This window comes from Labrus mixtus, chromosome 6, assembly GCF_963584025.1.
Source record: "Labrus mixtus chromosome 6, fLabMix1.1, whole genome shotgun sequence".
NCBI classification, from domain to species: domain Eukaryota; kingdom Metazoa; phylum Chordata; class Actinopteri; order Labriformes; family Labridae; genus Labrus; species Labrus mixtus.
Genome location: NC_083617.1, coordinates 7,678,446 through 7,704,728, shown reverse-complemented (window position 1 = coordinate 7,704,728; position 26,283 = coordinate 7,678,446). Strand labels below are relative to the sequence as shown.

General features: G+C 41.6%; 1 protein-coding gene across 2 annotated transcripts in view; it reads right to left on the bottom strand.

Moving 5' to 3' along the window:
- Positions 1–762: 762 nt before the first annotated feature.
- Positions 763–26,283, bottom strand: part of zgc:171482 (zinc finger protein) — a 60,791-nt gene continuing 35,270 nt past the window's right edge. The window contains exons 5-8 of one of the 2 annotated variants that reach the window (XM_061039782.1): positions 25,369–25,626; positions 15,299–15,395; positions 14,483–14,532; positions 763–3,342 (exon numbers count right to left, since the gene is read on the bottom strand). In XM_061039782.1, coding sequence (XP_060895765.1) covers positions 3,338–3,342; positions 14,483–14,532; positions 15,299–15,395; positions 25,369–25,626 — 410 coding nt within the window. In that variant the 3' untranslated portion in view covers positions 763–3,337. The remainder of the gene's footprint in view (positions 3,343–14,482; positions 14,533–15,298; positions 15,396–25,368; positions 25,627–26,283) is intronic. The other variant, XM_061039783.1, reaches the window with a different exon arrangement.

Below are 26,283 nucleotides of genomic sequence, written 5' to 3'. Positions count from 1 at the left end.
CTTTTCTCTGTTTGATCTTGCCGTATCTGTGTCATGCAGGTATCAGCTGGTGGTTACAGGTGACAACAAACAGAAACAATCATTTATCGTTTGTAACTGAAGTACCTGCTGTGGTCTGTAGTTGCACACTTAAATGCTGTGTTCGGTTACTGGAGGAAACTGCAGTTCTATGAGTTTGTGCGTAGCCCTTTTGTAACACTATTGGTTTAGTAACAAATACTGTTATTGAAATCATGCAGCTTTTCATATAACAGTCAGTTGTACTGTATTTATTTTCCCCAATTTTCAACACTATTAATTGTGATCTGACTTGAGTTGGCAAAAGTGAATTCAAGTAACAATAATACCGTTAACAGAAACTAACGTTCCGTTTAACGGAAGTTAAATGTTCTTTTAATAATTTTTCTAAGTAACGTCAACGTTCAAAATGAAATGAATAAAAAAGCGTTGCTATGCTGATAAGTATCTTGTGTTTATTTTGTGTACAAAAGAATAGCCTTAGCTGAGACGTTATGATGATTTTATGAGGAAGGACACATAAATAATATCGGGGGTTTGGAAAAGTAAATGAGTAGAAATTGATGGATAGACTTTAAGTAAATAGAGTAATTAATAAGCTTCATTATTTAAATCTCTGTGGGTGGTACTGAAAACTTGAGGTTGTGCGTGTGTGGTTACAGATGATTGCTGCCAGTAAAAGCAAATTTCTCACCCATCCATTTCAAGGTGGTGTAAACAAGCTGAGAAAGAAAAACACAGGTCTGGTTTTGAAAGAGAAAATAGATATGGTTGTCTTGTTTCTTGTATTCTTCATCAGGTGTGTTTACAAATGTGCTCACAGTACACAGCTCACAGAGAGTCTCCCACTGCCAGCGCAGTTGACAGCTTCACATACACAGACACCCACCCGCAAGCATCATATCACACAATCCCTACCCATAGATAACATCTCTGTCATATATTATGTAACATCTGTTAAAATATGTGACTCACGGCACAGTCATCCTCTGCACAGGACTGTGATGTCAGCACACACAGACAGCGCTTCTATTGTGAATACACCAGTGCTGGAGAGGGTGTAAATAATCATCCAAACAGTCATGATGCGCAGCAAGAAATGCCAAACCACTTCTTGCTGTTGTGTTTTTCTTCCAGCATCACTGACAGCAGAAGGATTGGTCATTTGACACTTCACGTGGTAATCCGACAGTTTGTAGTCCTCCTCCGTCCTTTTGGCTGCTGCAAGAATCCACTGGCAAACCACTTCCACATCTGATGTTTTTCTGTCTGGTCAGTCTTTGTGCTGAGTCTGGCGTTGTCCTCGTGAAAACAACTGTTATAAAAATCCGTCTTTGCGAGGCGGATCACTCCTCAGTTTATTAGATTTTGGTCCATCATCACGGACTCCGGGTTAATTATCACTTGTTATCCGTACAAAAACATGACCTATCAACAGACATTTTATTTCAGTGTCAGCACATTAGTATCTATCGTTCAATAATATCAATAAGAAACACATTTCCCTTATCACCCTGTAGTTCAGTGCAGATAAACACTATGAATACAAAACTCTTGTACTTTTTAAAACACGTCACCTGCAGCTACCGCTTATTTACACATAAAACACCTTTTTTTTTTTTTTGCTTCATAAATCTATTTCACTTCAAGCCCACAATGTATGGTTGTAAATATTACAGTGTGATTGCATAAATCCTAACTCATCCATATGTCAATAGATGAAAAATACATGTAATGGCGTCATTCATAGTTCAATCCTTTCACCTTGAACGAACTTATATCGTAACATAAAAACACTTTTTACGCAGGAAGAAAACAAAAAATAACGGCAGCTAAACTGTAGGTGCTGTGCTTTGCAATCCTGTTCTTTCAAAGAAGAAGTACCATTAACAAGAATGGAGCATGTCTTCTTCTGTTCCTGTTGTGATGCTACAAGCCCTCTCTTTGAATCTTCCTCTACAGACAATCTGAAGACAAGACCAAGAGCTGCTTTGATCTCAAAGTATCAAAAAGCTTCTGTTTTTGATGGATAAATTAGATGTCAAAAAGAAGCCAGTTCAGTACTTAAAGGTGACCTCTTTGTTCAGGTGCAGGCAGGTGCAGTAATGCATTACGAAGCTATCACTAGAAAGCAGCGCTATTGCCAAAACGCGCAAGCAATAGGTTTCAAAAAGGCAAGTGAATGCAACGTCTTACATCTTTCATGCATTGGATTACTTTCCATTTGTATTGACATTGGCTGCTACATGATTTGGGAAGTGTTTTTTCTCTGGCCATAGCAACAGAAAAATAAAAAAATCTATTATCTACAAGTTGCCCGTCTCCACAAAGAAGAGAATGTTTGTCACCTTTGGGCTGCATCTGACATCAGTATTCAGTGCTATGGGAATGTTCAACAGTAGATGATTCACAAGGTTGCACAGACCTTTAATACCATGAAGGAGTTTTGCTCTTCTCCGATGACACATCTCCACATTTTGATAGCTTGGAATATATGAAAAGATGGGATTTAAAATGATGCCATTAAAAATAAAAAATAAAAAGAAAGAGAAAAAAAAGTCACGCCAACAACTACAATTAGAGACCACACAAGATTCAAATAAAAAAATATCCTTTTAAAGTTATGGAAATTCATGCAATCTGTAATGGCTGAGGTTGTCGGGAGTTTTCGTTTCCTTGGATGTGAAAGTCTGGGCCTGAGTAGACCCAAGTGGTCTGAAAGTGAGCCATGCATGTGCCACTGTCTGCCTCACTGAATATGTAGTGCATGTAAACAGAAGACTGTGTTCAGACTTGGAGCACTGTCAGAGCACTTGGGGGACAGCTTGTTACAGAGTTATTACTACTGCTGCTCTATGACTATCATTGTAACGGTTATTACCACTCTGGGCAACGCACTGACATCAGTTCGATTTTAGGATTGTGGTTCACACGGGAGTTTTATGGCAATATGCAGCCGCAAGTCTTCTGCAACTGTCGGTGTCGAGAACTTATATCAAACACTTAGGTGTTGAATAAATCTCAGAGATATATTTTTAGATCAAAGATAGAAGTAAACACACTCAATATGACCCACACATGCATACTGCAGATGCATGCACGGATGCCCATGACATCTGTACACACACACACACACACACACATTCACACACTTTGACACATACACACACACTGAAGTTTCTTTGCACTACTTTCTCAAAAGCTTCAGTCTGTGACACGAGTCCTCTTTTTTTTTCTGCTTATTCCAATAATCTCTGTCTTCTTCTTCTCTTCGTCTTTCCACAGCGGCCTGTCTCCGTGGCTTACTGCTGGTGTTGCTTCAGGCTGAAAACAAAACACAGGAAAGAATTTGTTAGTCGTTGTTTTTTTTTCTGACGCAGACAGATCCGACAAGACAGCGCTCTTTAACCACAGGGAACGACGAGCCCATGGGGGGGGAAGATATTTTGTATCTGCCATTCTCTGTTCCTGGGAGGTAATCTCATTTACCTGCAACTCTTATGTCGCATGCCAGCCTTAATGCAGCGTACATGGCAGAATAAACAAAGGCTTCATTTATAATGCATTAAGACAAATGTGCAGAGATGTAACACAGTAACCCTACAAAGCTTTATCCCTCTGCTACATTACAAAGAATTTCCTTTCACAGGGAATGACAGCTCCACTGTACATGAAGCATTAAGCAATAATCCCGTTCCACCATCTTCTCATAATTACAGTCGTCTATTACGCCTGCTATCTGGCCGTTCCCCAAATTAAAACAAAGGAGAAAAAATAGGAGCATACACCCTCATGTTTAAGGTGCAATAATTACTGTGGATTTGGTCTTTATCTGGAGCGGCTGATTGTTTTTCAAGATGACAGGCGCTGCAGCTGCATTCTGCGGCTTTATCACCACCTAACAAAGCGACTCCAGAGGCAAAAGTGCCACATTTAATTAAAACAAAGCGATAAGTTGGGTTGAAGCTCATGCAAAGCAACACCCACTTAATTGAGGAAGCATTTTCTTAGGGAAATATATTCATGATTTAAAAGCAGAAAAGTCTTTAGTGATACTGCCTCTGATCTCTGCAATGAATGACTGAAACAACAATACTACATTAGCATTCAGAGTTGGTCTCAGTAATTCAATTGCCTGAATGTCACAACAGAAATCCCAACAATAATGCACAAGTAATTCAATACCTCTTTCATCTCTGCAGCTTTTTGTGTAATTGTTCCTTTTGTCAGCTTCACTTTGTTATTCGTGACACGGCTTTGAAACATTCTCTGCCTCGGTGTGACCTTATCTTGTCTGCTTTTAGCTTTTGTTTGGAGAGACAAACACAATCAGACAAACCTAAAGAGAGAATAAGATGTTTGTCTCCGTATCGGGCCAACGGTCTGAGCCTGAAACAAAAGTCGTCCCCAAAAAAGGCACAACAAATTCAGCTATTTTCATCACAGTCCTGGTTAAAATGCTCCTCCAGACTTTCCTAATATGAACATAGCCCAGCACACGCACTGTAGAGAGAGAGAGAGAAAGAGAGAGGGAGGGAGGCGCAGGCACCGTAGCTGTCAGCACCTATCCCGGTAATGGCTGTTAAAGCAGTGGCCTCTACACCCTGTCTGCTCTGTCAGGACTCATCAGGCACTTTGGACTCTGTGAGGAAAGGAAGGACGAGACTCTGGTTGCCTGAAGTCTTCTCTGGGAGGGGGACAGGTATCAGTAATACGGGAGGGGAGGGCAACAAGAGGAGAGGGGCCAGAGTGAAAACAGAGTGGAGTAGAAAGAGGGTTCAGATCGGGAGGGCAAGAGAGAGTTGCATGGCAGATGGAAAGAAGTGTGTTCTGTGGTGGAATCCAAATCATTAGTTCCCTCTAATGTGTAAACCTGAAATGTAAATGGTACATATGGTGCAGATTGCATTATGTTCCAATGTGTCTTCAATAAACCAACTAACCTTTGGATGTAACTTTCTGTCGATTAATGAATTCATTGAAAATTAGATTATCTCCAATTCAACCAAAGTGTTTTTGTTTTTAACTTCTCAGCTAATATAAATATGCAGGCTCATAAGAGGATTAAAGAGGTGAAAGTGTTCGGTATTAACAAGCGAATGAGCTCAAATATTATATAAAAAAAAAACAAAGCACCATTTTAGAAGCAGGGGGAGAGTTCATTACAAGAATGAATCGGTTGCCATCAGATATAACTCCATAGGTTTATCACAAAGTTGTACAGAAACTAGAAGATTCCACTCATCCTGCTATTATCAGTCATACTGTCCTCAGACTGGGAATCTTGTACTTTGTAGTAAGCTTCTGCAAGCTGCACATTACCAGACCAAATCGCAAGTGAGTTATTTAGTCAATTAAAACTAAAACAGCAGCACATCAGTTTCATGTTTTAAATTGAAACAATGTTTAATTGCATCATCCGTACACTTGTTTGAAATCAAACAGCTACTGCATAAATCAACCAGAGCAGTGGAGGGTGTCACACCACACCAGAAGCATCCACATGACATGGCTTTTAGTTCAACATAATGCACAGATGTTTGCATTATTATCATTATTTAACATCTATCATTATGATATGAGATTTAGAGCTTGAAACAAAAAATCATTCCATGATGCTTCTTTGTACCATAAGCCATATTTCAGCCGTATGAAATCTGCCCCAAAACACAAGCTTAGAGGCTGGGCTAGTTCCCAGGCTATATACACACTATTTTCTTTTACTAGCATGAGTATTGATTCACTTCAAATACAATTATTTTCACATAGTTCACTTGTTGACTAACACTGCACTCACTGCCTCAATCCAAAAACGTTTTAATTTTTAACACTTTTATTGGTTCTATTAACCATTCTGCTGTCAGTGGAGGTACAGAGTGAAGCACAGTGGGTAGGAAACTGAAGAAAGCACAAGGTGAGGCAGAGGATGGGTTACAAAAACAGGTCATGGTGTGTGAGTGAAGGGGGCTTGTTAATGGAGTAATCCAATAATCCTTCCCATGAACACACGAGGGAAGCAAGATATACGAGGACAGGAACGTGTGCAAGAGAGGATATAGAGATTTAATTTGCCTCTCTATCTGAGGATACTGTTTGTGAGGATGCGAAGGTCACCTTGGCACCCCGTGGGTGTGTGTGTGTGTGTGTGTGTGTTTCTGTGCGCCAGGTAAACGCAGTCCGTGACTGTTGCCAAGGGAGCCGTGAGTCATGATTCAGGCATGACCCACTCGCCCCCCCACAGCCCTGACCTTATTAACAACACAGACAGTGATGCTCAGGGCTGCATGTGTGTGTATATATGTGTAAACACAGAATTTGTTTGTGTGAGTTTTGGGTGGAAGGTGTGAGGTAAGACAAGGTTGTGTTCCTTTAGGGGGAGAAGAGGAGAGCCTGAGGTCTCAGCTTGCATGTGTGTGAGAGAAGAACGCACTAGTGACACTCTGAATTAACCTTTCACCTTGCCTCGAGCAGGGAGAAGTGCACAAACACACATACTCAGACCGTTATGCGCACACACACACACACACACACACACGTGAGCAGGTCGATAGCTCAACTATTTGCATTTAGAGTTACTTTACACTAAGCACTGTAATCTCTCACACTGGTTGCCACCCTCTCTCGCTCTCTGTGCCTCTGCCTCTTAAATGTGCATTAGTTGGCTCTGCACTTTGTGTGTATGTGTCCTCTGTGATACTGATGCTGAATAATTACCAGGGTGAGTAGGCTAAATGGATTGTCCCCGACCTCGCCACCATACCCTTGGGGGTCTGCGTAAAAAAAATCAGCATCAACCTCACACACGCTTGTACACACTCACGCACACTCCATAGACGCAGGCCAGAGGTCAGCGTTGTGTAACAGAACAGCACCTAGAAAGCAAAGGCCGTACAAATGTAGGTAGCGATGTGAACATGATGATATTATTCGGGTAGTTACAGCGATGCAGTTTCATCGGTTTAGATTACAACCCCTGCTGACAGTTCCCATCAAGAAAACTGCTCTTTACTGGTGGCTTCGTTTTTTCTTTGGTGGACTCTAAGGGGCTCATTAGTGTCTCTGTTTTATTCTCTATTTTATTTCAATGCATGTACACTTGGACAAAAAACTTTTAAGGCTGCATAAAAGCCACCAGGGCCTGGAGGACATTGTCTAATGTGAATATGAGCTCTATAACAACCCTTTTTAATGGCTTAGACTGCCGGGTATTTTGAACAGGAACATTGTTTAACCAGAAAGAGAAGGATCTACATAATAGAGTGTGACGGATAAATCAGCATGCTGTGAAACTGATCTTATTGGCATTAATGTTGAACACAAACAAAACACTTTTGCATTGCAGAAATGTTTCATGGGCTCAAAGATACTTTAACGGTTGATTTGGTAATGAGGACTTTTTGAACCACTCAAACTTCCTCATTAGATCGTTCTGATAACCAAATTTGAGATTTTACTATCTTGTTATTATGTTACCTGTTACACAATTAAATCAGGTTGTATAAATACAGCATGTTTCGGGGGTGCAACAGAATACAAACTCAAGGTTTAGATACGGTTGTGGTTTTGAAAAACAGATCTGCACACTTTATTGAGTGAGAAAAATAACACTGTGCTTCTTAATTGAAACAAATGATAGACAACTCGGTAAGACTTCGGGAAATGTTCATGCTTGTTCATGAATTCTAGAAAGCAAACTCCAGTCTGTGCCTCTTCGGGCTTTTTCACACTTGCAGAAAACTGCTGATATTTCCAGGAGGAGCTGTTTGTGTGAACCCAAACAGTCAAACTTTTCACTCTGACTTTACCCGTAGTTACTCCAAGCCCCCCTAGGTTTTTTTCCGCAGCAAGTGCAAGTGAGCTGAGAAGGCAACCTTCTCTCTCTTTTTCACTGCAACCTTGAGTCAACGATTGGCATCAATCTGAACTATATTACATCGAGGCTTTTTAAGTTTTCGTCCATTCTCTGTTAAAGTGAGTGCCGATTTTGCTGAACTGTGGGGGCTCATCCATTCAGATCCCAGATCAATTACTATCTGCAACGCCGCTAGCAATGTCACAACTTCATGGTGCATTGAACTGTTGCTTGCTTCCATGGAAACAAAACTACAACAACAAAAACAACTTTGAAAATTGAACAGAGATAATAGATTGAAATAAACTAAAACCATGAAATGGTTTATGACTCCACTGATACATCTAACTTCACAGAAGAGAAGAAAAAAGTTTGGCAACTCCTGATTCTAAACTATTATGTAGATATGGCCCTCTAGTTTACCCAGAATATATATAACTCTTTAAAGTTGATTAAAAATTACTTTGTGAAGACAGGCATACAGTCACTGTGGGGAACAGCCTGCCTTCATCAGAACGCCTGCCAGATTTTACAGCTGTAGGGTTTGAATAACCAATTCAGCTATGCTGACAGCCTTATGTTCATGTTTAATTTTTTTTCTTACCAGTATTTTTTCAAGTACTTGAGTCAGAAAGCTACATGGGAATTTAAAGTTTCTCTATCTGGTTTAGTTGTTTTTTTTTCTTTCTGCCCACTTGTGTCCCTGTCTGTTAGCCAGTGCATTTGCTTAATTATAAAACATTGTAAACTAAAAATGTTCTGCCAGGTTTCTCTAGTTATATCTCTGCTGTTATCACCATGTACAGGTCCAATTACAGCAGCCAGACAGGAGCCACTGTGTGGAGTCTGCAGCGTTTCAAATAATCACAGCTGACCGTGCATGGAGCAGATGCATGCTGCAGATAGGGAGAGCTGGCAGAGAGGTACATCCAACTGTTAAAGGAATGGAGAAGTTTTTTTGTTTTTTTTCTGATGACAGATTCCTAATGCCAAATATTGTGCATACACAAATGCACATAAATAGATGCAGATACAAATACACACTTTTCATGGATGTTTCTGCAGTGAGGGCTAATCCCATGCTGCCGTCAGCCGTGCTTTCGTCTCCTCCAGAAAGCTCCTTACACAAGCCAACGCTCATCCTGAGTGTGAAATAACACACACACACACACACACACACACACCCCCTTAAAAATAAATACACACAAATAGATGCACACACTCTCTCAAAGTGAGGGTTGAAGACCTCTTGTCACTTAAGCAGTGCCTCGTCCGCCCTGTAAACAGCCCAGAGATATGAACGGAACAATCTCAATAGCATTTTCCCATAAGCACTAACACACACTTCTACATGTGTGCACACACACACACACACACACACACACACACACCGAACAACCAGCTTTACACAAATATATAAAAAAAACATCTCTGCAGCTGAACACTTCATAATCAGACAGCTTGTTCTTAAAGCATGTAGACTTTAAAAACGTACTTATGCAATGTGCTGAAAAAAATAAAACCCTGAAAGACACACACACACACATACACACACACACACTCATGTTCTCTAATTTTTGGACTTGTATGTCTTAAAGGCTGTCTAGGCTCATATTTGTCCTGCAGCCTTGGTGTGCGTGTATGTGTCAGCAGAAAAGTGGCACTCTCCACACTTTGCTGCACAATGAAGTGTGACAATGGCATTATTTGCTATCATTCCCCTGTACTTCTCTGATTGAAGGGCTGAAATATATCACACATCGATGCAGGAATGGGTTGGGTGTGTGCATGTGAGAGGGAGAGACTTTGCCCAAAGCGCTCTATAACACACTCCTCTGTACCCGTATTGAGTTTCACCTGAGCGACTGGGTGAAGGCAGAGGAAGTGAGGTCGATGAGGTGGAACCTTCGGCCATGTTCTATGTTTCCCAGAGGATCAATACAGCGGTACAGCAGTGTAACGGAGCTGGCAAGACTCATTTCCAGTACCAGTGTTCACTCTTACGGACTTAACAGAATTCAGCGCGCGTGCCTGCAGTTAGTCTGCGAGGGCTCAGGGCTGTCGCACTGTAAAATCGCTCGTGCTTTGAGGGCTCTCTCATGGACTCTTTCACACTTTATGCACACTGCATGCAATCCAGAGAATGCTGCTGGAGGAAATAACACACAATCCATAGCACTGTACTACTGAAAATAAACGAGAATGTTTTTACTATTCTTTGGTCAAACAGTACTGTACTCTGCCAACAACACGACAAAAATCTAGATGTGAAAAGTGTCTCACATCATTAACAAGACATAATTCAGCCCGATATCACAAAGTCATTTCTACAATTCTACAATTAACTTAGCAGATGCTTTTATCCAAAGAGATGTACATCATTTCTCATGTTTATTATACTGTGTAAAAGGGATTTTTCTATTTACATTTTCTCCTTCACAATTTGAATGATAGGTGGACATTTACCAAGGTTCTGGTTTTATATGCTCTTTAGTGTGTTTTCCAAGTGTCCTGTGCATGTTTAGGCACATCTATGTGCAAAAATTCAAAGTCCGCGGAAGTGCGGCTTCTCCCACTCCTCCTGTTAGCTGTAGCATTAGCTGCATGTAATGCTCGGTTCTAGCCCCCCTCAAAAAAAATTTGTCAGTGTGACGTCTTGTCAGTGTGAGATCACTGATCTAAGCCCATTGGCTCGTTGTGACAAGCCCAGCAGCTCATGTTGCACGCCCGTTAACTTCTGTAGCACGCCCACGACATGCCGTAGCCTGCGGTAGCACAGTAGTGCTAAGGTGCTGATGTTTTTGCTCCCCTTGGAGCCAAAGTGGCTGCATTCCCAATTTGGTAAAAGGGACGGGACATTTCCGAGAACGGTGCTGAGCGGCTGACCAATTACGGCAGAGCCGACAGGTCGACCAATCAGATCAGACTTGGCACACGTGGGGACTCTGAACGTGGGCACTTCAGAGCCTTAGAGAGAGAGTCAGAAGCGAGCCGGTGCATGGAGCGGCAGAACATGAAAACAGACACTTTTTTATAACTTTAGCTATTGTGAACATACTTTAGTAGGTACATAGATTAAATATACAAACCCCAAAAAGGGCATAATATGACCTCTTTAACCTCATCAAATACTATTTGTAGTAAAATACTAACATGTTCTCCTCTTTTTGTTGACATCCCCGTAGGTTTGCCACAATAACAGAATCTTGTACTTGGATATAATCCCAGAAAAAAACATCTGTCCATATTACAACACAAAACAGGAGTCCTGGGTACACGAATAACATACTTTTATCTAGGTTGTTGCTATTTAAACTAAGAGGAAGAAACAGTAGGATTCCCTTAAAATCAACATGTAGACTTCTCTTCTCAACCATTACGCATCACTCATGAATGTGCACTCTGTCTGTACTTGTATAATTTTGCCTTGTTTGCGACTTCCATCTGCATCAGTCATGGGCATTGGTGTGGAGCCAGCAGCCATCAGTCCGCCTGACTTCCTGTCACCTCCGATGGCGGCTCAGGGTTGGAGGGACTACCTCTCACCATTCGGCTTTCTGTGCATTACACAATACTGACAAGGCGTAACAGGCGTAAATACCCTGCCTTCAACTAGCAAAACGGAAGCGACAGAAGCCAAAGTTACCTGACAAAACCTCTGTATTTTCCCACCTGTGAATAAGAATAGCCCACTGTGTCGCAGTTTGATTAGAACTGCAGCTGTGACAGAGGGCAAAACAGAGACACACTCAGCAAGCATTTGGCTACGTACACACAATATCCAGCACTTTCCTGCAGGGTGATGTGGAGGTGCTTGTAGATTCATTTGCTTTTCAGACCATAATGAAACAATCAGAAAATAATCTTTATTTCTGAATTGAGTCATTCCACTGCTCTGAAATAAGACTGAAGCCCAGCTCATTACCCTTGGTCCTGTAATCCTGTCTGATAAGGTGAATGAGATACTTTCCTCACTTCTATCCAGTGATCAGTACATCTCATGTAAATCTTCCTGCTGCTTCTTGTCTGTGTCTCACTGCCCTATATCTGTCGGTGTCCTGTCAATCCATCGTCTCCATCTAGAAAGAAGTAACGCCCTGCAGCTGTCAATGTACTCTCCATACCCACTTCTTATCTCTCTGACTCGACCTTTCACATCAATTTAGACAGATTTCTGCAGAAATTTGGTTTCACCTTCTCCTTCACCTTTCTGGCTCCAGTACATCCTGTTTCTGTCTGTATTAGTATTTTTCTCCATGTCCATCCATCTCTTCTTATCAACTTTGTTCCAGTCTTTTGCCGTCTCTCTGCTCTCTTTTATTTCTTTTGCCTCCGCCTCAAACACAATGTGTCTTTCTGTCCTTCTGCATCTTTCTCCCCATCAGTCTCTTTGTGTTTGTGGTGCATAACTGTCTCTCCTGTGTCTATCAGTCTTGCTTACGCTTCCTTTCTCTCTCTCATAAACATGACTCTTTCAGTGTGTCTGCCCTCTTTTTCGCTTTACAACAGTAAAACTGACAAAACGAGAGTTATGAGCCACCATTTGCCCCACAATTTAAGGCTTGTGTGCACAGATATACATCTCTACAATCACACTTTCTGGGAGTTTAGCTGACGCTCTCAACCAGGCTGAATTAGAGTGGGCAAAAAGCTGTATTAAGCATTCAGTGTCGTGTTAGCAGCATGTAGTAAGTAATGGACATTCCCACCTGCAGACAACAACCTTTAGGTCTAGACACAGACCTTTAGTCTCTCTCCAAAAACACAATAAAACATATGGTCCTCCTGCTCAACAACATCTTTTTACAATAATAATGATGCAGCTACTTTCTGAAGCCCTGCTGTGAAATGTAGCTGATAATGTTTAAGCAAACTACGCCAGCCTGATAACATTATCTGTGTAGTATATCAACAAAACTAATTTCATTCTCTCTTACATTTGCTTTAACTAATTCCCCAATCTTCATGAATAAAATTCAAATTCATTCTTGTGGAACATATGTATGCTGCTGCTGCCTGTTCACTTCAGCAAATCACATTTAAGCTCTCTGAATGAACAAAGACTCCTGTCGGTAATAGAAAAAGTCTATTTGCTTTTGGGTTACACTTTCTTAAAATCCTGTGCTTTGCTAATTTCAGCCCACAGACCATTTCTCCTCTCTACCTCAACATTAGCTTAAGGGACATTAGCTAACAATTATGTGATTTTTTTTATTCAGTTCAAATTGATATTTTGCCCTTCTAGTGGGCAAAGGTGAACCTTTCAACCATTTGGTTTAATTTTTCTTTTTGTTGCATAAAGAAAAAAAAAAGATAAATTCCAGTCAGTTTCAATACATCGCACACACTTTATGTTAACTGTAGCTAACACATCGTTTATGCTCACGTAAATCTCTTTACAGTGAACAGTGGATAAAAGCAATCAGAATTTATCCTTGAGTAGATGAAGATCTATTTTATTCTCTTTTTTGTTTCGTCTCAGCCTCCTCCCTCTTGGCCTTTCTAAGCCTTTGTTACTGCTGTTGTTTTTCTCACTACACCCACCACTCTCACTCCAAGAGTTAACTTGTTTTAGGAGTTTGGTGTGTGCAGCCCAGACACGTTATGCCCCTGGGTGGATAAATACAGACATTTCAGCTCAAGTGTTTCAACTCTAAAAATACTAATAGGAATTAAGAAACAACTGCAACAACAAAACTCTCTCCTTTAGTAGCCTTTTATCTGACAAATGCTCCATTTATAGCGCACTTGATTTGTGTTAGACTGCTTTAAATGGAAAGGGACCCATGCATGCACACACGCACAAAACATAGCCTATAGCCATGCTCGCAGCTATCTCATGTTAAATGCATGAAATGTAACTGGTCCATAGCACGATTTTTTTTTTTAATGCTGGTGGACATGATTTCCTTCACACTGGCTGAGAATACTTTTTCTGGAATATGTCCTGAAAATGACCACCTCATTTTGATTGTCATTCTTTATGACGAAATCACCATTATGCTTTTACATTCCGCTCTTCCTCTCTCTATATGGCCTTTTATTTTCAATATAAAATTAATTCCACCCCAAGCTGCACCGGCCCTATCATCAAATATTAAAAAATGTAAAGGCCCTATGCTGTCCAAAACCTTTAAGCAAAAATTGACTGCCAATCAATCCGTAGGTCTTTTCCCTGTGTTGGCCTCAATCAGACAATGCAGTGAAAGGCTTGTGTGTCTTCTTGTGTGAATAAAAAAAAACAAGTATTGTGTTTGGATCCACCTGGATCACCTTGATGCCAAATGATTTGTTGTGTAGTAAGGCCAAACAGTCATGCTGCATCATGAGACCAAAGCAATTTGTAATAATGTGACGCTGTGGCCACACATACTGACTACCAGTTTGTCCATTTAGTGGCCACATGTGCATCACACACACGTGGCGAGGTGTCCACAGAGAGACTTACAGTATGACATGGTCTTTTATTTATTAAGACGTTCCTATCACAGGGCTTGTGACACAGATTAAACATAACTTTGAACACATTAGAAATGGTTGATGAAATATACACTCTTGAGACACACAAGTTTATTTGCGTTATTTGTTATATGAATGAAAGTGTTGCTCCACCTGTGCTCTCTCCACATGTTGTCTTTACTTCCGTCTTGTCTCTAGAGCCGCTGTCAGAGGGTTGCACCCAGTGTTGTTAAAGAAGGAAGGGGGTTTGGTTAGTTAACAAAAAAAAAAATCTAAAAGACACAAATGATAGGAAGGCTGATTGTACGATTGAAATTCTATTCGTGTTAATGTACAGAAAATCACTCTACACCCACCTATGGCTTTTCATATAACAATAAAAATCACATAAAGAAAAACACAATCACAATGTCAGTTTTTTTCATGCAGCCTTACCCAAGAGTCTGAACAACAATGTTCAGTCGATTGCAGGATCCTACACAAGCGCAAATTGTATTTTTTTTATGTGAATGCACGCTTGCAGACGGTGACATTGTCAACTTCTTCATAGATTCACATCGCAAGCATCACCTCTAACGGCAAAACAGCGAAATGATCCAGTTTTAAAATGTTGGCATGTTAATTTTACCACACAAGTGTCAAAAAACTTCCTGACTCGCTCTCACAGAGAAAGCTTGCTTCTTTTTGTCTTTGCAGTCTCAGGTGAATTTTGTACAAATCTGGATAAGAATGCACAGTTTCAAATTGACTTCCCTCTGTGTATTCAATAGAGTTGACGTTGTTCAAATTAACAGGTTTTTAAGAAGTTGAGAGAAAATTAGAAGAGGTTACCTTGAAAGCCTACTTTCACACCTCCAAACACCGGGCCAATTGCAGCAAGAAGTTGGTGTTCTTGTGGGATTATCTGTTTTGTTGTGTGAATTTGGGAAAGTTACACCTTGTGTATACATGTGAAGTGGTCGTACTTACTTGTTCTGGTGCTTGGAGCCCTGGAGGTGTGCATGGTACTGCTCGATGGAGTTGAGGACAACACTGCAGACACTGCAGGAGTAACTACTGCGCAAACCTGCAAAGAGACAAACACACAGGTGCAGAGATTACTGAAGGCAATCTAAATAAGTACAGCTTGTAAAAATCCGCGAAAGCCGATATAATCATCCTTGTATGAATCCTCTTCTGCAGCAGCATCGAGGCCAACGTGAGCAACAATAAAACTGTCATACGACACCAAATAACGAACCTATTTTTACACTCTGCAGTGCTGAGTAATTTTCCTAATTAGAGTGCATGTGGAAAAGGTTTGATTATACTGATCATTAGCAGAAAGCCAGTTTCATTTTTAGATTCTTAAATCACTGCCTTCTTCTTCTTTCCTTCCTTTTGAAACTTCAATAGGGTGTGAAGAATAAGAAAGAATGGGATTAGAAAAAGAACGAGGTTGTGTGCATGCGTAGCACTGTGCACGGCTGTGCGTGCATGCACAGTTGTATTGTATTGGTGAATGCCTGCCTGCAATAGCGTGCCTCAGACACAGATGTGAACTAATTAGAGGGTTTGCAGGTGGTCGAGATGAACACCCAAAAATAGATAGATGAGGATGGAGATACACTGATAGAGGTGGAGCGGGGGAAACGAGTGTATTTCTGGCAAAAAACAAGATGTGTATAAAAAGATGAGATGAGGGAGAGGAGATGGAGACATTGGAAAGGAGTTTTCACGCTGCACAAGTGATGTAGAATGCATGCTAGTGTTAAATGACCTCAGCAGGAAACATGACATGAGCTTCTTTGTCTGAAAAAAGAACTCCTGACGAATATGTTAACTACCGCCTTGCAACAACACTGATCTTTAAAATCTTCTTTCTTTCACGACAGCAGAGAAAGCAGAGGAGACGCTCTGTGTCGATGAAGATGGGGCAATCAGCAGCATGACATGATTGGCTGCGTATTCTCTGTCAGAGATGCGATGGTGTGCTATTTTTGTTGTCTCCCATTTTGCCCACTGCGGCGCCGTCTCTGCAGAACTTTACTGCGATCAGAGATGAACAACCTTGATGCTTCAGGGTTGTGTGACAAGGCGGTCAAAAATAATAGCTTGAAGCCATGTCCCCTCTCAAAGCCTGCCCATGCAGCCTCCTATTTGTCTGTCCCTTTTTCATAATCCTTTTTCACTTTTTGATGATGAATTCTGGGTGTGGCACCTGATATCAGGTGCTTGTGTGTGGGTGCCCTTTTCCCTCCTGTCATTACTGTCCTTGAGATTTATGAGTTGCCTCTGTATTTCATCACCTTTTGACCTTCTGTGGCGGTAATTGGAGAAGTGTGTTGGGAGATGAAGTTGTAATACTGTTAGAGGGAGTGGTGGGAGGTCATTTATACCAGGCTGGAGCTGCATAATGTGGCACATCGACTCCCTGTTGTCTGCGCCAGTTTCAGGGGTGATTAAGGACGAGCAGTCATCTTTTTTTTATAAAAAAAAGCAACGACTGAATTAGTCGCCTGGAGTAAGCACTGTTTTGTCGTAAATGTTGATATTTGCATCTATTAGGAGCTGAAAGTGTGAAAGGAAGAGAAAACAGAGAGATAATACAATCAGACTACCAAAATGTCATTACTTCTGTCCTGTCTTAATGAAAAGGCCATCAATTGAAGAAGAGATAATTTTGGAAAGAAAGGAATGATAAGTCTCTCATTCTCCTTCCTCCGTAATTCTATACCGCTGCGAGGATTACACAAAGAGGTCTTTTCTTGTATACACGATTAAGTGTGCTTGATGTCCATGTGTGTCTGTGCGCGCACACACATGCAGCTTCCCTGCTTTTAGCCTGATTGATGCCATCTCCCCGCCGCCCAGCCAAGCAGCACTGACGCACAATATGCTGCAGTTAGCGTCTGTGCCAGAAATGTGCGTGTGCCCCGGTCTTTTGAGCACACACACTTAAAACATACACACACGGTCACATGCACTGACACAGTTTTTTGGTAAGTAAAGCAGTTCTGGCAAAAGACATCATTGTGCCCTAATCCATGGTAATTACATGCAGGGGAAGTGTGTGTGCTATGCGAGTGACAGCATGCAGCGTTTTTTTGTGAGGGTGTTCTAAGCCTTGTTAATTACACACCAAGATATGCCAGAGAGAGAGAGAGAGAGAGAGAGAAAAGAGGGGGTGAGATGAGCTGAGGCAGTGGGTGTGGAGCTGTTTGTGGCTGTCCTTTAAGAGTCTTCTGGCATTTCTGGCCCCCCTGGAGGAGAAGCCTAAACGCTTGTCAAAAAAAGTAATGAGCTACATTCTGTGCATGTTCCTTTTAAGAGTCTTGTTGTAAAGAAATTCAACATGATGTATTTTTGCTTAGCCTGAGCTCAAAAAAAAACATTTATGACCCATTTGGAGCATGATGCCCGTAGCTGGTTCCATTAAGATGGCCTGCCAAGCTCTAACTGCAGCATCTTTTATTTGTGATTCTCTGGAGGGTATTCAGGTGGTGGTCCGTGCAGAAGAGAGTGAAATCTGGCTTTATATGAACATTGTAGGTTAAATGGTGGGATGGTTTAAGGAGGGAGGGATGTGTGGGGTTCAAGAACATCGTTCCAACAGCCAGTGAACATCAAATCACAGATATACACCTTGAGTTTCCTCTGCCCCTCTCCTTTGGGACCACTGCATCCAAGAATCTCACTGTATTCATGGCTGATTTTATTCACCGTAAAGGCAGGATAGTAGTTAAAAGGACTCTTACTACCCGAGAGCCTTTGTTCTGTTGTACACTGTAGGTTTACCATGTGCTCTGCAAGATTAAAAAGGACCTGGATCCAAAAAGAAGCCCGTTGAGATGTAATCAAAACCAACAGTCTGCAGCACAGGCCTGACAGTGTGTCTCACAGGAATAAATCACAAATACTGTAACAGCGAGGGGCTGAGCTCTGGGTGAGAGAAGGATGAATCCTCATGGAATATTACTAAGTAAAAATACTTATAGGGAGACTTAATTGGTTTTGCAGCAATTATAACACACATTACAAAGTGTGCACCATCTGGTTTTGACTAACAACATCTATATTCAAGGTAAGATAGACAAAAGAACTTTCTGAGCTTTTGCTTTTGAATGAAATGAGATTCTGTCAGTTTTTCCAGACTCACGATTCAGCAGCAGCTCAACAATGTATGTTGTTTTTTTTCTGTCTCGTACTTACCAACAGTGTTATCATGATACCAAAATGTTGACTTCTATACCGATACCAAGTTTAGTGTCGCCATACTCAATGCTGAAACAGTACTTAAAAAAAAAAAAAAAATGATATTAATGAAGTTTTAGTCGTTGATATTGAACATGTCTTATTCTTTTCTCTAGTCCTTGACTAAAACAGCTTTAGACGCAAGGGGAGGAGCTGGCTGTCCCGTCCATGTAAACACAGCTCTGACAACAACACAGCCAGCGGTACTCGCGATTCTCACTCATTGTCGACAGTCAAGACTCAGAGAGACATGTACAGAGGATAAACTTCATTTCTGCTGTATTTATGTGACACATATCTCACACATTCTTACTTTAATTTCATACGTATCAGGGCACATTTCTAATTTGTGGTTATAAAGTTTAATACATAATGTATTATAGGCCTGCCCTGCACAATGCCCATGTGCTTTTTCTGTGAATAAACTAGATTATATTCATTTGTAAACAGACCCTCAGCACAACATTCAAGTTAGGCGTCATCTCACCATGAGCTAAAGAAATGTCAACATGCATTCCTTCACTACAAGTTACTTCAGTCTCACATTACACATAGTAATAAGAGCCATTGTTAACATGAAAACATAGATCAGTTTGTCTTTTAAAAAGTCACGTCAATTAATTCCATGGATTGTATAACTAGATGGATGATGGATGACATGACAGTTCCCAAAAGTGAAGCCAAAAGATTTAGAGCTCCCTCAACTGACCGGCTGAAGTACAGGTCATAAGCTGCACCTCCTCCTTGATAACTCTTTGTACATAGATCCAACTAGAACATGAAAATAAACATCAAATATATATTTTCTAAAACATGGCTCCTATCATTTTAGTTAGTTCTTATCATGCTTGTATACGCCCACGCTCATGTTTGCCTTCTGAGAAGTTTAGATGGAGAAACAGCCAGAGTAAACATAACACTAAGAGTCACTGAACCCTCCATAACTGTAAGTGTCTGCTTCAAATCTTTGGACTGTTGCAACCTGAGGGATATTTCTTGTTTTTATCTGAAAGTTAAATGTGTGTTTTGATTCGCAGAAGGGCCAGGATGTTGGTACTATTAACATCTCGAGGTCAGCTGCTCCATCAGCCGACCCTTACTGCACAGCCTCCGGCTCCAGATGATGTCATCAGGGCAATATGTCAGCACCCTTAACATGTTTTTCCTTTTTTCGGGGGCTTCTCTTTTGTACAACAGCAGCAGATGGAGAAGCATTGCATATCTTTATATACTGTCAGTGGTTCAGACAAACGTTCTTTGACTTATTTCTACTGAAGATTGGCTTCAATGAGATATTCTTAGTTACTTTTCAATACTCTTTCCAGACATATGTGCTTGTTTGGGTTTCCTGACCTGGTTTATGTTTAGGTTCTTGTCGTGTGAATCTACAATGCATGCACATAAATCCTGTTTGTGTGCATGTATGTAAGCCTGCTTGTGTGATTGTGTCACAGTGCGTGCTGTCTCATGGGAGGCGAGGTCAGTACTGTCTCAAAACTCAGGCACAGTCATCAATTACACACAATTTTCTCTGCTTTGGTACTTCACCCTCTCCCGGGTCTTCACACACACACACACACACACTTCACTCCTAGACACTTATCTCACTGCCTCTAATTCTCTGCTGAGTCTCCGGAGAGAGGAGACAGCGCGTCGGCTCTGTCTTGAGGGGTTTCTACCCCTGTCGTGATTTATGTAAAGACACAGCTGAGTCAGGCGGGCTCCATCTCGCCTTAGTAACCACCCCCACTAGAATTTCGGTCGCCCACCTCTGCAATCCATCTCCGAGGATTTTGTCTGGCACCTAACTGCTTAAAATAACGTCATTTTCCCCTGTGCCCCGTTTGCACTATTATACCAGAAAAATTTAAGAGGAAGAAGCGGTGTCGATATAAATGTCATGGGGATTTTGTGATGCGTTTCGGTCGTGTGTGTGTGAATATGGGGGCAGGAGATAGGGTGAGACAGAATATAGAAGTGCAACTAAAGGTCAGCATCATCAATGGGACACAAGCAGACAATAGAGCGGGGCTGACTGTGGAGCCTTGGTTTGGGGACACAGGGAATATTGGTGTGTAAATAATTCACCTGTGCCTCGAAGGGGGGCTAATGAGGATGACAGATGAGACATCGGAGCCCCTAGTTGTGCACATGCACACTTTTACACACAATACAGCCACAGTAGCAATAAACAAGCATGTACGATGGAGTACAGCTGCAGGAAGGGGATAAAGAAGATTAAGAATGTAAAGAGAAAACGGTCCAACAAAGGGGAACAGAGGACAAAAGGACAGATGAATCTGCACTTGGCTTAGACCAAGTTCCTCATTTCTCTCTCCTCCTCTCCCTCCTCCCTTCTCTGAGCTCAGCTGCAGCCTTGCCCTGACCCTCCCTCTGAGATTTTACCCCGCACACCTGTGACTTCACACCTGAAGTGGTGATAAAAGCCAATCAGAAGTGAGAATCTTGCACCAAAGGTAAAATGTAGAACGAACAAGTACTGACAATGGAAAGGCACTTTCCAGAAGCAAAGTGCTTCCTACTAAAGATACTGGGACAAACACATGATTGATGGCACAATAAGAGATCCAGTCAGCTATGAACACACTTTGGAATTGTAGACCAGTTCGTTGCCTTTAAAAAATAACATTAGTAACAGGTTCTGCACTAGGAAAAGTAGACTTTTATGTACGGTTTCTTATAAAATTAAAATCAGTTCTGTGTTTAAATGCTGAGATTTGAAGTCAAATCTCCCTGAAAAACAGCTGAGGTTGTGGGATCTGGGTCACAGTCTGTGCACAGAGGACGATATCCAACATGACACCTCTTAAAGGCTCTCAGCCAGTGTAGGCGGCAACATGACTCATGCTTTTAATATGATTGGCTTCTTGAGATGATGGTTTGTGTCATGGCACCTGGAGCACAAAGCGAACAGCCCAGCTTTGGCTCACAAAGGATTTGAATGTGCGTGCGGCGATGTCTGCTCGCTGCCATGTGTGAGATACGAGTACGTCAAACTTGTGTGCAGCAGAGGTGTCTTGTGACGCTGTGTTTGTACGTGTTGATCTGTGTGCAGCAGTGGGATGTTGTTGGACAGCATCACTCGTAGGAACCAGAGAAGGAAAAGCAATTTCTGTTCCAAAAACTATAAATAATTTCATTAGAATACCCTTCTGGCAGAGATGTGTGTCCTCTCACTGCTAAATCTGTGTATGAATGTATTTGTGTGGGAGATGAGAGAAATAGAGGGAGACACAAATAGTCATTCAAACCCAGGCATTAATATGGAAACTGTAATTAGATTTCAATTAAACTGATTAATTAGCTAGTGCAAGAAACAGTACCAGTGTAATAGTTTACTTAAACACCTGATTGACCCGTAAGTGTCACTCTGTGTGGGACTCGTGTTTCAGCTGTTGGCAGGAGTATAGATGTGTATATTAAAGGGTAAGTAAACCCCAGAGTTTCTACTGAAGTGCATCTACCCTGGAATTAGAAAGAAATACCATTCGAACGTCAATGTATCAACATGGATAGGGCTTGGGAGGGGGATTAGACACCATCTCTCATTGGTAGAAGATGCCGGCTGGAGGATATGAATGTGATGGCGTTTACATTTATAAACATATGGCCCAATGTTGGACTTCACAGTCGTCATATTTCACAGCAAGCCACTTAGATTTTCAGTTCTAATCAACCCCCGCAATTCACTCAATCCACTTGACTCCCAACAGTTTGCTGAGTCAGCTGACAGTTTATAGGGTTTAGTGATGAAAGCTGGCACCACAAACATCCCCAAACACCAGATCAACCAATAGAAAAATTAAATTGAAGCAATGGGTTTCAGCCTGTAGAGCGCAGTCACCATGTAGAATATGTAGAATTTCATTGTACTCAAATATCGAGATCGGCCCGTATTGATCACTAAAACAACTTAATATCCGTATGCTTTTTCAGCTGGGGGTTAGTTACTTTTAAAGTTAAACATGCTTCAAGCAGGTGCAATTACTTTGTCTTTTTTCACACTTAAACATTGCAATGCTTAGTAACAAGTCTGAAAGCTGCGCTGCAACAGAAAATATTCCACCACTGAGGTGCCTGTGACCTCAGACAACCCCATGAAGAGGTGTTACTCTGGCAGGCAAAAGATTAATGAGATGTGTCCAAATTGTACTTGTTAGATCAGAGATTGTCAGATTTATTTTTTTTTCATGATGGGTTAAGATAATGTCTGAATTTAATTGGCTTGAATGTCAATCTTTAAGCTCATTCACTCAGATAACATCCCTAAAAGAGTTCTCAAATGGGTTGGTATGACATAAATATATTTAATTTTTTTTAACGAGGAAAAAACTTGTCGAGATCAAAGATCTCTTTTTCAAGAGCGCCCTGGCCAAGACGGGCAGTAGCACAATTAAGAGTTATTAGCAGAGGTGGACACAGTTCATTAAAAATGTAACTTATCCAAAAATTTAACCTCCATTAATACAGACGGTAACCATTTTTTTTTACATATCACCTCTCCTGACGGGAAGTGGATGGTCTCATTATCACCTCATATCTCATTATCACCGTTATCTACACAACTGCTTTGTATAATTATCACTCATACATACACACATACATCACAACATTTAAAGAGCCAACCAACACACAGACACAATCTACGCATCCGTCAGACCACCGAAAAAACGAATCATAAAAAAGTCTTTCTGATTCATTTTTCTCACCTTCTGAAGGTCTACTGAACTCTTGCAGTCATAATATTGATCCAACCGAAACAGTCCTTCTGCATCGACAAGGATTCCCCTGAGCCAAATCCAGTAAAAGATTGAATCCGAATACGTAACATCCATAAAGATCTGCAGATTGCTTTTAAATTTCTGTCACTGTTCCCAATTTTCAACTCTGTACTAACTCATGTACTCTGACCTTTCGACTGACACCTTGTTTGACCTAGTAGGACCTTTTCATTCACTGGCTCTATGCTACTATAGCCAATGAGAGCCTCAGTAGTAGATATTATGATGGCCCTCCAACTGAACTATAAAACTTCATAATTCTGCTTCTTAATTTAATCATAAGGACATATTCCAACCATCTGTTGGGCATTCATAGTTTATTGTATATATTAACAGTAAAGCGGGTTGGTGAGGGGAGAAACTCTCGACCAATTTAATGGAATGAAAAATGGTTCAAGGACAAATGAGAGACATCAGTGATTTCTAACCGTTTTTGATCCTAATGTATAATAAGCTTATCATGCACTAAGAGGTTGATGCTGCAAGTTATACCTTTGAATATCTATTGTGACTTAAGTCAGTTAAGTGTACACCACCAAAGGCATATGAACAGGGTCCCAAATCAACAACCACTGAGCGCCAAATACGAGTCAATGTTTTGTATCGAAACAGTCTTGTATAAGAGAACTATGAGTTTCCAGTGCGTTTTGTGTAAGTGCAGATTTTTTTCCTGCTTCTCTGCTCTCTTCAGGTAGGAGTTTTGCGGTAGCATGCTAACACACACCAACATACACTGATGCACACACACGCACGCACACTACAGTCAGCAACCACCCACCACTGGTGTGGTACAACCGACTGAAGCACGCGGTTCAGAATCTGTGTGATTTGTAGATTGGATGAAAAATGTATAGTCATCATGTTAAAGGAATTTACTGCCAATAAATAACTGTGCGGAGTCTCAGAGAAAAACAGTAATTAGTGTGAGTAGGTAACATGGACAGCCTGATCAACCTGCACATAGAAAAAGGTTATGAAGTGTTAACATTACAGGGTGTATGCTTACTATCAAACGGCTGATTTGACTTTCTCAGCGTCTCTCACAGTATCTGGATTATTCATGCAGAATAATCCAAACACTTTCTAAAAAGTGAAGATATATTCCCTGACCCCCAATTCCCACATAGTCCATCAGCACCACGGTTTTCCTCCGTCGACGGCACGCACCCATTTCTTGAACAACAACAGCGCAGTGGCTATGAGCGGCTGTAAACACATCCCAGGAGAAGTACAAGATCACACGGGAATAAGGAGAAAAACATGCACACAACATGCTGCTTTGTTTTTTCTGAGGATGATTTGTTGTTCGTTGGTGCCCGTTTAAATGTTTTGCTGATAAAGTGATGGAAAATGCGATCGTGAGTCCGTGTGCTGTGTTTTATTTTGAAATTGACCGAACGCCCTGTGCCTTTCCTCGTCTGACTTCCTGTCCGGGTTGTTATATTCTGTTTAGCTTGAAGCGTGTCTGCAGCCTACTCCGCCGAGAATAGACTCGCAGCGTATTTGAAATGGAGCAGAGCCTAGTGGCGCTGGTGGAACGCTCCGGAGGCGTTCCACGGTCGCCGTGGGAAACAAAATGAGTGTCTTATGTGGAACGGCGACGTAGTGTGTGGCGCTGACGGACCGAACAAAACATTTGACCGCTGGGCAACCAGTGATACGCACATAAATAAACACATTAAATGAACAGTGCTCAAACGAGAAATAAAATAAGCTAGAGCAATAAAAGGCAAAAAAAGACAACTTTTTGTCCCTAGGGGGCAATACAATAGAATATTTTGGGCCGACAAAAAATGTTCTTGGTCGGTGGATTTTTTTAATCTACCTGCCAACTTGGCCCATGAGTGAAAGAGTTAATTTTGGACCCTGCATGTGAACATTTCAGATGTCCCTCAATGCCACTGATCTCCAATATGATCCCCCCTTATCCCCTTTCCTCGTTCAAAGCCCTAACATTCCCCCTGCCACTTCACGTTGTGTCATGTTTACAGCCAAGACGCTGACCTGTGCTCTCCGTGGCATCCAGACTGCCCGCTAGCTGCTCCAAGAGACGTGCCCTGGCGGCGTTCCTGCGGTGCTTCTTGCCCTCGTAGTGCTGCTGGGCCATCAGCGGGTTGTTGAACCAGGCTCCGCATAGGCAGCAGTACTTTCCTGCTTCTCTCCCGCCGTTGCCACCGACCACCCCCATGGGCCAGGGCAGGGTGGTGGGAGGAGGGGGGCATGCAGTAGGGTCTGCGGGGACCGGTGTGGACGGAGAGGAGTCTGTACAGAGAGACAAGAGGTGAGGGGTGACAGATTGCAGAGGTAGGATTGTGAGATTGAGAAGAATGAGGGAGCATATTACCATAAATTCAAATGCAAATTGAGTTTAAAGGCGAGAAATTAAATGCAATCAAAATATTTTAATGAAATGACATTAACATAAAAATATAATTTTCACTCTCTCAGGCACATGTGAAATCTCACATTGATTCTGACACACGAATATGCATTCATATTGAAAAGCTCCAAGTTCAGAGCCGTCTGACAGAGAGCAAAGAGCAATCAGCCTCCATCCTCTCCTCTCCTCCTTTTCACTTCCTCTTACTCCAAGAGAATGACAAAAAATGGTAGACTTCCAGGTGACCTGCTACTCGTGACATGACACTGGTTACCATGGTGATTGCCCATTTATAGCCAACAGGCCCTGACATGTCCACAGGACACGCAGGGAAGACTGCGTGTGATCATGTGTCTGTCTGTGTGTGTGTCTGTGTGTGTGTGTGTGTGTGTGTGTGTGTGTGTGTGTGTGTTTGGGTGTGTGTGTGTTTGGGTGGCGGTTTGAAGGCAGACTCCACGCTTGAGAAAATGTGTGAAGGCTTCCATGTGTGTGTTCATGGATGAAGCTCTAGAAAAAGGTAGCTTCTATATGTGCGTGTG